This window comes from Sus scrofa, chromosome 9 (genome assembly GCF_000003025.6).
Source record: "Sus scrofa isolate TJ Tabasco breed Duroc chromosome 9, Sscrofa11.1, whole genome shotgun sequence".
Classification (NCBI taxonomy): domain Eukaryota; kingdom Metazoa; phylum Chordata; class Mammalia; order Artiodactyla; family Suidae; genus Sus; species Sus scrofa.
The window spans coordinates 7,607,707-7,621,836 of record NC_010451.4 but is presented as its reverse complement, the minus strand read 5'-3'; the positions used below and the strand labels follow the sequence as shown (position 1 = coordinate 7,621,836).

At 56.2% G+C, this 14,130-nt stretch overlaps 1 protein-coding gene across 8 annotated transcripts in view; it reads left to right on the top strand.

The window, feature by feature from the left end:
• FCHSD2 (FCH and double SH3 domains 2) overlaps positions 1,877–14,130 on the top strand; it is a 253,445-nt gene continuing 241,191 nt past the window's right edge. For 5 of the 8 annotated variants that reach the window (XM_021102292.1, XM_021102288.1, XM_021102291.1 and 2 more), the window contains exon 1: positions 13,011–13,904. In XM_021102292.1, the coding sequence (XP_020957951.1) occupies positions 13,884–13,904 (21 nt within the window). In that variant the 5' untranslated portion in view covers positions 13,011–13,883. Of the gene's footprint in view, positions 2,003–13,010; positions 13,905–14,130 lie in introns of those variants that run through there. The other 3 variants (XM_021102293.1, XM_021102289.1, XM_021102287.1) reach the window with 1 other exon arrangement.

Here is a 14,130-nt window from a genome sequence, read left to right as displayed (position 1 = left end):
CTAGCTGGTACCACCAGACCCCCAGCTTCTACCCTTCCCTCTGTATCTCTAATATCCTACCTTTGGCCCCAGTCCCCTGAACCAGCCCTTCTAGCGGGGCCACTTCTGACTCTGCAGCTGGGTGCCCAGGAGTGAACACACCCACCTCATCCCCCATGTACTCTCCGTGTGACCTTGGGTGAGGCATTGACCTCTTCTGGGTCTCAGTTTTATCATCTCTATAGTGGGGATCATCAGGCCTACCTTAGAAGAATGTGCGGAGACTTGGAAGCGGTTCCCCATGGCAGATTGGAGGGCACGCATCTACAGGAAGTCTTCCTTGACCTCCTGGGACGGCTCAGGTGCCTTCGCCGGCTCTCCAGGTCTGCCCTTCCCTCCCTCATGCCCCCTCCGCACTGTGGGGTCATCGGCTCCCCATGAGCCCATCCCCCACCAGGCTAGGCCGCCCCCCCCCAAGGCCAGAAGGCCCCAGGGCCCAGTGCAGGGTCCTCCAAGGTGAAGGGCATGAGAAGCTCATTGGCCAACAAGGGAGTGAACCAAGCCTGGGAAAACACAAAAGGTTGTGCAGAAGTCGGGGAGCCTGACGTCGGCGGGGCCTCCTTGACCGCGGGCACCGGGTGGGAATAGAGCGAGCTCCTTGGAGCCCTCCTCTCACTTCTCTATTGGTGAATTCATCCTTGAAGGTCCCTGGGAAGCATGTGTTTCCCCGAGACAGCTGGTCACCTGCGCACAGGACACGCCACGTGGGCCGGGGGCAGGGAGGGGCTGGGGGAGGGGAAGGGGAGGTCCCTGCCGAAGATGCTTTATGCGGATGCTATATGCGGATGCTATCGCGGTGCCTCTCTCCTCACCCCCTGGTGAGTTTCCTGAAGGCGAGACCCCGTTGGCGCTCATATACCCAGCACCGGCTCTGGTGTGAATTCAAAACAGGTTGGGGAGAGGAAAAAAATAGATGGAAGCAGTGATTTCGGAATCCGACTTGGGGTTGAATTGCCTCCCCTTTCATGGCCCTCTCAGCCTTGGAGAATATTAAGTTACCAAGCTGTCGTCTTCCTACCAGAGGCAGCCTTCAGGCACATGTAGGCTTAGTGTGAGCTGGTGAGGCCTGATAAAGAACCGTGAGGATATATTCTCGACCCTGTTTTTGCGTCTGGATCTTCCTCTCTTTGGAGGGAAGGCCACAGAAACCGCACCCTAGGCATTAGAGGACCCTGGATATCCCAAAGATGTTCCTCAAACACTTGATCTGGGCCTATTTACTCACATTTTACACACTAGTTTTACACCTTTGGCGATCTGATTGCAGACGGCGTAGAGGTTAATTGGGGATGTGAGGATGCTGCCGCTGCAGGCAGGCAGGCAGGCAGGCAGCAGGCAATCACCAAGGCAGCAGAGAGGAACAGTACCTGATGAGACAACGGAAGACAACAATACGCAGGCAAAAGCACTTAAAAGCAACACAGATGGGACCATTTAGTTCAGGTCAGCCCTCCCTTAAAAATAAAAGCCCCTGGGTACATGGCTGCTTCCGCTCTGGGAAAGTCCTTTTCTGGACCTCGGGCTCCCCATCTGTGAAAGGAACAGGCTCCATCAAGGGCTCTGAGGGGTTATGAGTCTGCAGGAGTTTCTTCATATGAAACCTTTCGCTCTATAGCTGGACAGGTCAAATGAGGTCAAGACTCCAACCTCCGAGTGTTTTGGGTAATCAGGCTTTCCCGCCGCAAACCCCCAAGGGGGGAGACCGTGCTTAGGGGGAGTCCACCTCCCAAGCGGTCTGAGCTTGGCTTCCAAGAAGAAACAAAACTCCCCAGGAGCTGGCACAGAGCCTGCGGCCACGGTCGGCTTGCTGCCTACGGAAGGGGTGAAAAGGAAGCCTGGCTCTGAGCGAGACGGAAGTGCTTGAAGGCTGACAGTTGCTCTCGGTGCTCTGCAGCCAGGAGGGAAGTAAAACTGTCTGGGCATCTGGCAGCTTCCACCCTGAAAGCCCATGGGACAGCAACAGGTGAGGCCTGGTGTAGGCCTGCTCTCTGGTCCAGAGCCCTGGCCCACGCGGGCCAGGGCGCAGGGAGGGGCCGGGGCAGGGGAAGGGGAGGCCCCTGCAGAAGAGGGAGCTTATTCACAGCCTAGTGGGAGATAACTACAGTTCATCACGATTATTGATGTGCATGTGGGTGCTGAAAAACTGTCAACAGAGAGCATCTAATCCAGCCTGGGGCTCAGAGGAAGTTCCAGTGACTTGCCCAAGGTCACATAGCTAAGAAGCGGTCCAGCAGGGGCCAGAGACTGAAACGGAAGTGGGGGTTCAAAAAAAGACACAACACCATCGAAGCCTAGTGGGCTTGGGCTTAGTGTTGTCATCAAGGTCTGAACAAGGCTATGGAGACCCCGAGGCAGGGGGATTCATTCTGAAAGGTTTTCCAGAAGCTGGAGTTTTGAGCTGGGGTTTGAAGGATGAATATGAGTCTATCAGGCAGAGAAGGGGGCAAAGGCAGGTTCAGAAGGGCGAAGATGCTGGAAGAACCCGACAAGTTCCAACACAGCGCGTGTGTGTGTTCTTTGGGGAACAAATACACTGAAGAGACGCGGCTGGGTGGGCCGGCAGGAGCTGGGCAGAGAAAGGCCTAGAATGTCACATTAAGAAGCCTGTGCTCTGTGGGCAGGGCAGAGGGAGCCATAGAAGGGTCTCGAGCAAAGGAGCGCCTGGGTCAAAACAGCGAGTCAAATGGCTTGGCCAAGCTGTTCAGGAGGGCAGAGCACAGGGCGGAGCTGGGCAGGGGGAGAGGCGGGAATCATGGCACAGAGGCAGTAACAAGATTGCAAGACTGAAGGTACCTAGGTCAGGGTCGGGCCCAACCCCTGTTGAGAAATTGAAACTTTTTTTTTTTTTTTGAGAAATTGAAACTTTGTTAGGAGCCCACAGAGGTGTAGAGGAAATGAGAACAGAAAACGGGGCCTTGCCAGGGCTGCGGTCTGGGCAGGTGCCGTCAGGGAGGAAGTGAAAGGGTTGGGGTGACAGCTCAGTCCAGAGGGAGGTGGGAGAGCTTGTGTGGAACGTGGGAGGCCTGGCCTCGGGTGGGAGCCCTGTGCCAGGCTAGTGCGGCCTTGGGCGCCGTGTCCCCGGAGGCCAAGAGGCCCTTGCCATGGACCTCTGTGTGGCCCACCAAGCCCCTGCCCCTCAGGGATCCCGCTTCCTCTGCCAAGCCTTTGCTCAGCTCTCTCCTGAGATGAGCCTCTCCTCCCTCTCCTCCCTGCCTTTCCAGGACCCTAGGATTCCGGACCAGGCCCTGCCTGGCCTCTAGCGAGCCTTCTCTGGGCAAAGCAGGTTCCTGACTTCCCACAGCCCTGCCGCCTTCCCTGCCTGCGCGGTGCCATGGCCGTGCCCTGTCTCGAGGCACGTCTTATTTGGTGGTCTTGGTTCAGCCCTCCCGTCCCTGTTACCTGGCTGCAGGTGGCCCTGTCTCCTCTGACTCTGCCCACAGAAGTGCTTTTAGGTGTGACAGTTACGTCAGAAGCAGACCCTGGGGCCCTCAAAGAAGCCAAGTGGCACCCATCTGCCTAGAGCAGGTGCATGGGAGACTCTTCACGGGCCAGGCTGGTTGAGTCTTTGGTCTCAACCTGAGAAAGCCAAACAGGCACATCTAGGTGAAGAGTCCTCTATATATTTTTTGTATTCAATTTTTTTACATTGAAGTATAATTGATGTACAATGTTTTGAATTTTTTGGTTTTTTTTTTTGCTTTTTAGGGCCACACCTGCAGCATATGGACGTTCCCAGGCCAGGGGTTGAAACTGGGCTGCCGCTGCCGGCCTCCACGACAGCTACAGCACCATGGGATCCGAGCCACATCTGCATCTTACACCACAGCTCATGGTAGTGCCGGATATTAAACTCACCAAGTGAGGCCAGGGATTGAATCTTCATCCTCATGGCTACTAGTCAGGTTCATTACCACTGAGCCACAATGGGAACTCTGAGGTACAATTTTATGTATTGCATGTGTACGATATGATGATTCGCAATTTTTAAAGGATATATATATATATATTTTTTTTTTTTCCCCTTGCCTATGGCATGCGGAAGTTCCCGAGTCAGGGAATGGACTCATGCCACAGCTGTAACCAGAACCACAGGAGTGACAATGCCAGATCCTTAACCTGCTGAGCTGCCAGGGAACTCCTCCACTTATGCTTATTATAGAATGCTGGCCATACCCCGTGTTGTACAATATATCTTTATAGCTTGTTTTACACATCAGGGTTTGAGTCTTTTCCCTCCATGTCCCTATATTGCTCCTCCATCTCCCTCTCCTGCTGGGAACTGCCGGTTTCTTCTCTATATCAGTGAGTCTGGTTTTTTCTGTTCTTGTTGTTATATTTACTAGTTTGTTGTATTTTTTTTTTTTAAGATTCCATGTATAAGTGATATCCTATTTTTCTTTCTCGGATTTATCTCACTTAGCATCATGCTGGAGGTCCTGCAGTCAGGAGGCCAGCAGGAAGCATTGAAGAGACTAGTGAGGGGAGTCTCTAATGAAGAGACATATTGAAGGGACGGTCGTCTGGGGGTGCGGGCAGATTAAGGGAACAAACAGAAGACGGTGTGGCACCCACCCAGAGAGGAGGGCTGAAGGAGGGGCAGGAGTCACACTCCTGGACCTAGTGAGGGGGCGGCTGCCTGCCTGGCTGGAGTGGGACAGAGGGGGAAGTGGGGGAGGCGCCAAAGCAGGGAGGGAGCAGAGGGAGAAGTAGCCCGACCTCTCTTTCTGTCGTCCAGTCTCCTGCCATTTGTCCTTGTCCAAGCCCAAGCAGAAGCCCGTTGGCAAGGGGGCCTTGGGATGCAGCCCACAGGGATCAGCCTCCTGGGGTACCGTGGCAGGGCTGATGGTAAGGTTGGGGTGCACGTGGAGAACAGCCATCCCCGGACATGCCTGAAAAAGGGTCAGGCAGGTGGAACGATGCCTCTGTGGCCTTGATCCGGTCCTTTCTCTGTGGTCAGAGCCGGCTGGAGAAGGGGTTTCTGACCCCCGCAGAGAGAGGACACCAAGCTTCACCTTCACACTCAGATTGCTGCCACCTGGACAGCACCGTCGGGTACCCTAGAGAATGACGGAGCCATGAGCCTCTCAAGGGTAACATCCCAACAGGCACAGTGCCCGAGGCACAGAGAGCGTGAGAGCCGGGGTCACAGGCCAGTGGGACACATGCAGGAGGCAGAGGAGGCGCTCGGGAGCACAGAGCTAGGAAGCCGCTGAGCCAGGCTGCAAACTGCTTTGTCAGATCTCGAACTTGACCTGTGCCCTTAACTGAGACCCCAAGCTGTGTGCCTAGCGGGTAGGAGGAAAGGCCCTGAGCTGGTGTGACCCGACCCAAGGTGCCTGGGGCTCTAGCCGCCCCCAGCCTCCCCTTTGTGGTCTGCACACTCACAGGCCTCCCCCCCCCGCCCCCTCCGGGAGGAGCAGCAGTGAGGTCCCAAGCTCAGTGCAGCGTGTGAGTGACAGACGATGGCCTTCAGGGGCTGTCCTGGGTCTTCTGTTCTGAGGCCGGGCCGCCCACGCTTAACGTGCCACTGTGGGGCAACCTCTGGGTCTTCAGGCCTTCAAATCCATCCAGCCAGGACGCCTTGTCCTTGGTGCTGGGGACAGAGAGACAACAAGACCTCCTCCCAGAGACCTCTAGCGCGGGGGAACACTGACGGAAGGTCGAGACAGGCAATGCACATGCCTTTACGGAGTGTGATAAACACCACAAAGGGCTATCACTTTTCAAATTTGGAGCAAATATCCAGGCGGGACACTGAAGGCCACAGTTCACCTTTGTAGGCTCATTTCCCAGGATTCACTACTCAGGCTGTTTGTTCCCAAACATGGCTCAGGCCCCATCTGGCCCCCCTCACTGTTCCTCTCCTGGGAGTGGCCGCCTCCCATGCAGCTGGGCCCACTTCCCAGGCAGCAGCCTCCCAGGGCCCTCTTTTAGACAGAGGCAGCCTTCCCCACCAGGAATGACCGCAGCACTTTGCTTCTGCGCTTTGCAATTTCTTACTCAGGCTCCAACACCAGTGAAGCGATTCTAGAGCTTGTCTCTCCATCCAGTGTGAGAGCTCCTGTTCATTTAATATTCCCTCTATCGCTGCACTAATCATTTGCTCAATTAAACTTTGGCAGCCCAGTTCCCAAGAGGAGGGGCTGGGTGACTTCGGAAGCTACGACGGAGGGGTGACTCTCTGGATGCTGGAGTAGGATCACCTGAGTTCAAATCCTACTTGTAACGATGTGGCCGTGGGAAGTTACTTAGCGTCTCTGAGCCTCAGTTTCCCCATCCTTAAAGTCAGGAGAATTGGTGTTGCGAGAATCAATGCATCAGCAGCGACAAAGCTCTTGGAGCTGAGCCTGGTACCCCAGAAGCACGTGAGAAATGTTAGCTGTCACCAGTGCAGCCATCAGTGGGAGCCGAGGGGGAGCGCTTATAAACAACTCCTCACACGCAAGCAAAGCTTGTGCAGATACACTCACCCGCTGGACACACAGCCACACTTGGAGCTGGGGCAGCGTGGGGAACTGCAACTAGCTCCGTGTTGTTGATGAGCAGAGGCTCAGCGAAGGCGGGGAGTCCATTCAGTTGGCAGGGAGTCCATTCAGTTAGCAAATATTTATGGGCCATTTCCACGTCTCAGACACTGTGTTTCTTCCCACATGAAGACTGCTGGATCCTCAGAGCAGAGGATGAAGGTACTGTGTTTTAAATAAGCACCTCTAGGCGATGCTCAGCTTGGGCAAGTCTGGGAAAATGCTTGGATTGTAGGGTACGAGGGCAAGCATCTTGCCACATCCAAATGTGGAACAGGGTTTAAGGGGAAATACCATCTTCTGGTGGCAGGTTGGCAGAACAGTTAACAGCGCAGACCCTGGAGCCTGATTAATTGGGTACAAACCTCACTTTGCTTATTGGCTATGTGATCTTTGGGTAAAATGGGGCTAAGAATATTCCCGACTTCAAAGTGGTTGTGAGAGTGAAATTGATTACTTATGTGAGGTGCTGACACATGGTAGCTATTATAAAGTGTAAGCTATTATTACCGCACCCAGGCTAGACCAGCCTCAGAAAGAAGGGGGTGGTGGATTTGATGCTTCTTACCCAGGATTGGCTCTGCCTATGGTGTTGGCAGCATCTGCCTCTTCGGGGAGACTCACCACCTGCTCCCTTCTGCTGGAAAAGCTTTCCTGAGCCAGGGAATTCCCTCCCATAGCAACTGACAGCAGCTCCTAGCATGCTGATGCCACCTGCTCTGCCCACAGCAGCATGGTGAGAGTCAGATGCCATCTTGAGCCAAGGCTGGCCTGGGATGACAGGCAGGTTTAGGTGTTGGAGGTGCCCCTTTCAGAGGGCTGGAACCCAGAGGGGGGAGTCAAGGTCCTGGGGAAGCTCCTCTCCACACACCCGGCCAATCTCGCCTGGACCCCAGGACACTGGCGTGTGCATGGATGTGTCACTGCCTGGGAAGGGCGGGTGCCCAGGGAGGAGGCAGGACGCCAGGGCATCTGCCAGCCCTCCAGGACACTCATTTTGGCCTGGCGCCCTCCAGCAGGAAGCAGACAAGCATGCTTTGTTTTGGCATGAACTGGGCAGGCTTTGGGAAAAGCGGCAGCAGGCTTTCTAAGCTGAGCAGGGTCTCCCCCTCCACAGGTCAGCGCACACGCGGCTTACAGAGCTGTCACCTCCCTATCGTGCCGTCCCTCCCCCACAACGCCATCCCCCTCCCCTGGTCCCGACCTGACGGCCATCCCCCAGCTCAGCTGGGCGAGCACCCCCAGGCTGGGCTCTGCAAAAACTCCCTGGAGGAAGCCTGGGTGTTTGAGACGAGGCCGAGGGAGGGCAGGGACTTCCCAGGTCCTCGTGGTGAGTCAGGGCAAAACCAGGACGGTAACTGGGCTCAACCTCCTCCCCTGGGAATTCCTCTTTTTGTGTTTTATTTTTACTTAAAAAATGTTTGTTTGTTTTTTTATTATAGTTGATTTCCAATGTATTTTTATTCTTTTCATTTGCAAACAAACCCAGAATAAGATGAAGGGAAACTGAAAACACCTGCAGGCAGAGTGGCCCCGTGATGGTGGGGCCAGTCCAACGGCAGGACTTTAGAGAGACGTTCCCACTTCCTTCGCATCCCGACTCTGCAGAGTCATTATTCCCCTTCTGTGCACAAGGGAACTCAGTTAAAAGAGGTTTCAAGACTTGGTCAAGAACCCAAACCCAGCGAGAGGAGCAATCACATGTAACGCAGGCTTGCCTGACCCCAAATCCCTGTGATGTCACCCCTCTACCCGAATCTGTTTCACCTTTGGGTCCTAGCGTTCCGGAGTTGTGATCACAGTGCAGCTCCAAGAGGGGAGCCCTTGTCAGTGTCCCACACGGCGGTCACTGGGCCTTTCCTGCTGTATCCCAGGGTTGGGGAGTCACTCGCTTACATAGCTCCCCAGCCCTTTACAGACCATGTCCCTGTAATTGCATTTAACCTATGCCCCCGCCCCCCTGGAGGAACATAGAAAAGAATCTGCCATGTGCCAAAGGTCACACTCGGCCTGACAAAGATGCGGTGAGAACCTTGGTTTGCTGTCTCCTGATGTCAAAATCATATGGTTGTGAGCTGCTACCGTAGCCCCAGGAACGTCCCTCGCCCCCACCCCAAGCTGGAACACTCCCCGACAGGGCCACCAGCTGGCAGGGTAATTCCTCACCCCAGTGCCTGTCTCTCAGGGACTCACTGCTGGCCTTCCAGTCCTGTTACCACCTGGGGCAATCTGGGTCCCTGTGACTTTCACGGGCTGACCCACGTGTCCTGGACTCACTGATGTGACCTTTGGTTCCCGTGTTGAGGTTGGGAGCTGCTGGAGTACAGGGCCTGGGTCTCACTCCAAAGTCCTGCTTAAAACTGAGCCCAGGAGCTCCCGTTGTGGCTCAGTGGAAACAAATCTAATATCCATGAGGTCGTGAGTTCAATCCCTGGCCTTGCTCCGTGGGTTAAGGATCTGGCGTGGCTGTGGCTGTGGCATAGGCCAGCAGCTGCAGCTCCGATTTGATCCCTAGCCTGAGAACCTTCATATGCCAAGGAGGCAGCCCTGAAAAGCAAAGCAAACGAACCAAACATGAATTTTAAAAAACCCAAAAAACAAAAAGCTGAGCCCAGAATAAGGGATTCGTTGAGTGATGCTGGATTGAATCCAAGGTCTTATTCTGCCCTGAACTCACTCTGGGTCCTAGGGAGAGCCTCTGCCCTCTTCCTGCGGCCGCTGATCTTCCAGGGGCTGTGATCCTCTGTCTGCAGAACTGACTCGTGGGAGAGACAGGCGCCTTCTTACCACAGGCTGACCAGCGCGCTGTGCTGAGGCATCTCCCCAGGCCAGAGCAAAGGCCAGTGCACGTGGGCGTGGGATGGAGGTGCTGTGGAGGTGGGCGGTGACTAGGGTAGAAGGAAGGCGAACTGGGGGGGCACAGACTGCACTGTCTGCAGCAGCACCCCAGGTCGGCTCCGTGGAGCTCAGGCAGGGGAGAGTGAGCACCTGCTATTCCTGAGCAGCCTGTGACAATGTAAGTGGGGGAAGATGACAGAGACGGAGTGGAGGAGGCTGTGGGAGGGTAAGGGGGCCTTGGTGCAGGATGGGCAGGTGGGATGCTGGCCACCTTGGATGGAGTGCCAGTGGGTCGTGGACACCCACTCTGGACCCGGGTGGGGTGCTATTCGCATGCTAGCCGTGCTCAAGGGCGGCCGCATACTTTGCATTCCAGAGGGTTCTCCCGGGAGCCCCGTGGAATGTTGGAATAGCTCATCTTCCAGTGCCCACTCGTCTATCTGTTCCAGGCCAATTTTTAATCCTGGCTCCAACTTAAACTTAGAATCACGTTCCTTCTGAGAGACTGCCCAGCCGCCCTCATGCTGGAGGGAGAGTACAGCTTCAGAGCCAGAGGGAGCCAGGGGCCAGGCCTGGCTCTCCTGACCTAGCGGTGTGACCTTGGCTGGGGCATTTCACATCTGAGCCTCAGTTTGTGAAATCTGAAATGGGTCATATGCAGCATTAGGGGTTGTCGTGAGGGTTAGAAACAAGGTAAAGAACAGCCTTAGGTCAATGCTTGAAACTTGGAAGGGGCAAAATAAATGGCAGCTGTCATTCATTCCTGCCCAGGGTGGGTGAGAATCTCATCTCTGGCCTCCCTGATGGATGGGAGCCAGCGGCTGCTTGCACAGCTGCAGGGGTGGGGTGGCTCTGCCTGGAAAACCTCCTTCCTTAGAGGCAGCTGAGGTCTGTTCCAGTTCTGTCTCTGGGGCCACAGTGAATGCTGCTCGGTGGCCACAGGAAAGCTCTGTGGCATTTCCCCCGGAGAATCTCAAGAGATCTTACTGGTAACACAGGGCTTGCTTGCAAGGCTCTGGGAGTCCCCGGCCTGGGTCAAGGGGGTGTTTTAAGTCAGGTTTACGTGTCACAGCAACCCTCTTCTCCATCCCTGTGGAGTTTGGAACCTATGGATTGTATTCTCCCAAATCTGCTTTTTTCCTTAGGTGAACGCTTCCCATTCCTTTAAACAGGTCTCACAGATGCAAATAGGAGAATTGGGTTCTAGTCCCAAATTCATCCCTTCAGGGCAAACCACTAATCTCCACTGAACCTCTGGCTCCTCACTTGGAAAACAAAGGGAATAATGCTCTCTTATAGGATTATAGTCAAGATTAGCTCAGAAAAGTAACACAAAAGTTTGGGGTTTGGAAAAAGCACTTGGTCAACAGTAAACAGATTTTAAAAGAAACCACGTTTTTGAGAAAGCAGTTGGCAGGCAAGTAGGCCCATTTGGTGTTGCCTCTTGGCTTTTCAATAACCCCTCTAAAGGGAATCATTCCAGAAATGCAGTGCCATTGCTGGTTTCAGAGTAAAGGTAAGTCAACTGTAGGGTACTCTCCTAATTCCCTAAAATAAAGCCCCAGGGGAGTTCCCGTTGTGGCGCAGTGGTTAACGAATACGACTAGGAACCAGGAGGTTGTGGGTTTGATCCCTGGCCTCCATCAGTGGGTTAAGGACTGGGTATTGCCGGGAGCTGCGGTGTAGGTTGCAGACGCGGCTCGGATCCCGTGTTGCTGTGGCTGTGGTGTAGGCCGGAGGCTACAGCTCTGATTAGACCCCTAGCCTGGGAACCTCCATATGCTGCAGGAAGCGGACCTAGAAAAGCAAAAAGACAACAACAACAACAAAAAGCCCCAGGGTTTGACTTCAGCTCTGGAAAGTTCCAGGCTCATTCACTTATCTTACTCTGCAGGTGGGGATTGAGGCCCAGAGAAGGCGCAGCAGATCCGGACAGAAGCTGATTTCCAAGTCTCTTAACATCTAGCACCTTGATACGCCCAGGGCTCACTTCCAGAGAAGGGAGGTGAAGGGGGCATAATTTCTAGGCCAGACTATTGCACCCAGGACTAGGATTCAGCAAATCTTTGTTCAGTCCCTTTTGTGTGCAGGACAGTGCCTGTGGTTTGGAAAGCACTGTTACCCTTCCCCCACTAGACCGTTCATGGACTAGTTTGGAATTCAGTCATGGTGAAGGCCTCTGTATCCCCAGTGCCTGGCCCAAGGCTTGGCACAAAGCAGGACCCTGACAAATATTTTTTGAATAAATGATGTATCAGCGAGCATTTAAGGCCCTGCGGTAGGAGAAGTTCTAATTAATACAAAACGCCTGTGAAGCTGGCACTATTTCCCCTTTTTACAAGTGAGGAAATGAAGGCTGAAAGAGGTGAACTGACTAGGTCAAGGTCTCATATTAAGTTGATGGTGGAGCTGAGACTGGAGCCCAGCTTGGGCTCTAGCTGCTGGCCCCACAGCTGTCAGGGAGCTGGGCCTCCACCACCTGTTCTCTTGCCCCAGGCCTTGCCCGATAGTAACTGAGGGCTCTGGGGAAGGTCTCACTTTTGAATGGCCTCGAGGAAACCAGAAACAGCAAGTCTGGTCTCCCAACTCCTACATAGCCCTAGATTAACCTGACTCTAGTTATTAGCATATCTCTAATTCTATCACCTTCCTGTACAAGAATCTAGGCTAACAATGCCAACAATCTAGGTTTACATCTTCCCAATTTCTAGCCAAGTGGCTTTGGGCAAGTTCCTCGGGTCTTCCTAGGGCTTCATTCACTTTCCTCTTTTGCCTGACTACTCTTCTGAGAACAGGTGTTTGAGACCCCAACTTCTGATAAAACTGGGGTTCTCTGATTCGCCCTTCACCCAGACCTAGAGGCTCCGGAAGAGGTGTTTTCATTCCTCTAAGGACATCAAGGGAGGCTGAGAGTCCTAACCTCTGATGGTCTGGATGGAGGAGTAAGGTGGGATGGAGGGAGCTGCCTGGTGAGCGTCCTCACGGGGCAGATGAGGGAGCCTGAGTTCGCCCAGCCAATCAGGGGCAGGCAGATCGACTGGCATCCTGACTTCCATTCAAGGGCTTCCTGCACTGACCCTGCCACCTCCTCTACTCTTCCTCATGGTTATCATCTGCACCTGTTTTATAACCCATGCAACGCTTAGTTACCCACCCAGTCTAGCCCTGTTGTGTAACCTTCAGAGAGTCTCCACTCCTCCGGCCTCAAATGGAGGTCCTGGCTCTAACGACCTCGCGGTCTTCTAGCGCAGAGTCTGTGCTCATGACTTAGACGCCCTGCAGCAGAGAGGCAATTTTTTCTCCGCAGGGCAACTAGACGTCCCCGCTCCCGCCCAAACCAGGCACCCGCAGCAGCCGCGAAAGGACTTGTCTGCGCCCGCCCCTTGGTGCCTTGGCCGGCCAGGCTTATCCCGCTGGAAGGGAGGGGGGTGTTGCAGCGCCGAGATGAAGCAAAGAACGGGACTCTCCTACTGCTACAGACATACAGACATGCTGCCCGCTCCCCACAGCAACACCCGCTCTCGCTCTTTCTCTCTGTCTCGGGCTCAGCAGGTCTCAGCCGCCCGCAGGAGGCACCGGCGGCTTACGCGCGTGCGTCGGCGCAGAGCCCTCGCCTGCCCACGTGCGCGCCCCCGACCGCAGGCGCGCCGCGGCGGGCGGGCGGGAAAGCGCGCGGGAAGCCCCCGGCCGGCTCGCGGAGTGGGGGAGGGGGGCCAGGAGGCGTCTGGAACGTGCCATTCTCGGAGAGAACGGGGGGGCCCTCGGGCTGCGGTCGCGTTTCTACCCCTCTGAGTCGCCGATCGATCCGTTAGCTCCCCCCGTCCCTCGGCCCGCGATCCGGAGCCCCGCGCCGCGGCCACGCTCGCTCCTCTCAGCCTGGCCCGGCCCTAGAATCCAGCTCCGGCCTGAGCTGTCCCTTCCGCCGCCGGAGTGGGGCGCTGCGTCGCGCGCTGGGGCCGGAAATTCCCGCGGCCTGAGTGGAAGAAGCGAAGCGGAGAGCGCGGCGCCGCCTCCCACCTCCCCCGGCCGGGCGGGGGCGTTGGGCCCAGCGAGGGCCGGGCCGCCTGAGTGGCGGCAGGGGGGCCGCGTCCGAGGAGCCGCGGAGCGGGCGGCGGGCGGGGAGCCTCGGCGGCCGGGAACCGGACGACGCGGCCGCTCGTCGCGAGCTGCTCGCGAGCTGGGAGACCCTGCGCCCCCGCTCCCGGGCCCCGCCCCCTCGCGGTCCCCGCCTCCTCGCCTCACACACCCCCGGGCCGCCGGAGCCCAGGCCTTGCCGGCGCTCCTCCTCTTTCTCTTTACACTCTGCCCGCGACCCGGGTCCTCCTGCCGTCCGCCGGCCTTGCTCCCTCCGGGCCGAGTGCTGGTTCTCAGGCGCTGCTTACCGCTCACGCCGGCTCTCGGGGCCGCCCGCTCCTCTCGGCCCTCCTTCTCCCTGCCTCGCCAACGCCGCCGCCGGAGGAGGATTGATGTCCCTTCAGCATCATGCAGCCGCCGCCGAGGAAGGTGAGGATGCAGCTGGGGGTCTTTGACGGTTGGGAGGGGATGGGCGCAGGGAACGCGGCTGGGGCCACCGCCGCGCCCCCTCCCCCTTTGCGCCAGGGGCTGTGACCGCCGTCGTCTCGGGCTTGTCACTGAGTTGCCGCCGGCTCCTGGCGGGGGGCGCGACGGAGGGGCGACCCGGGCTGGTCCCCTCGACCGCGCCGGAGACCCCCTTCTCGACATTGCCCTG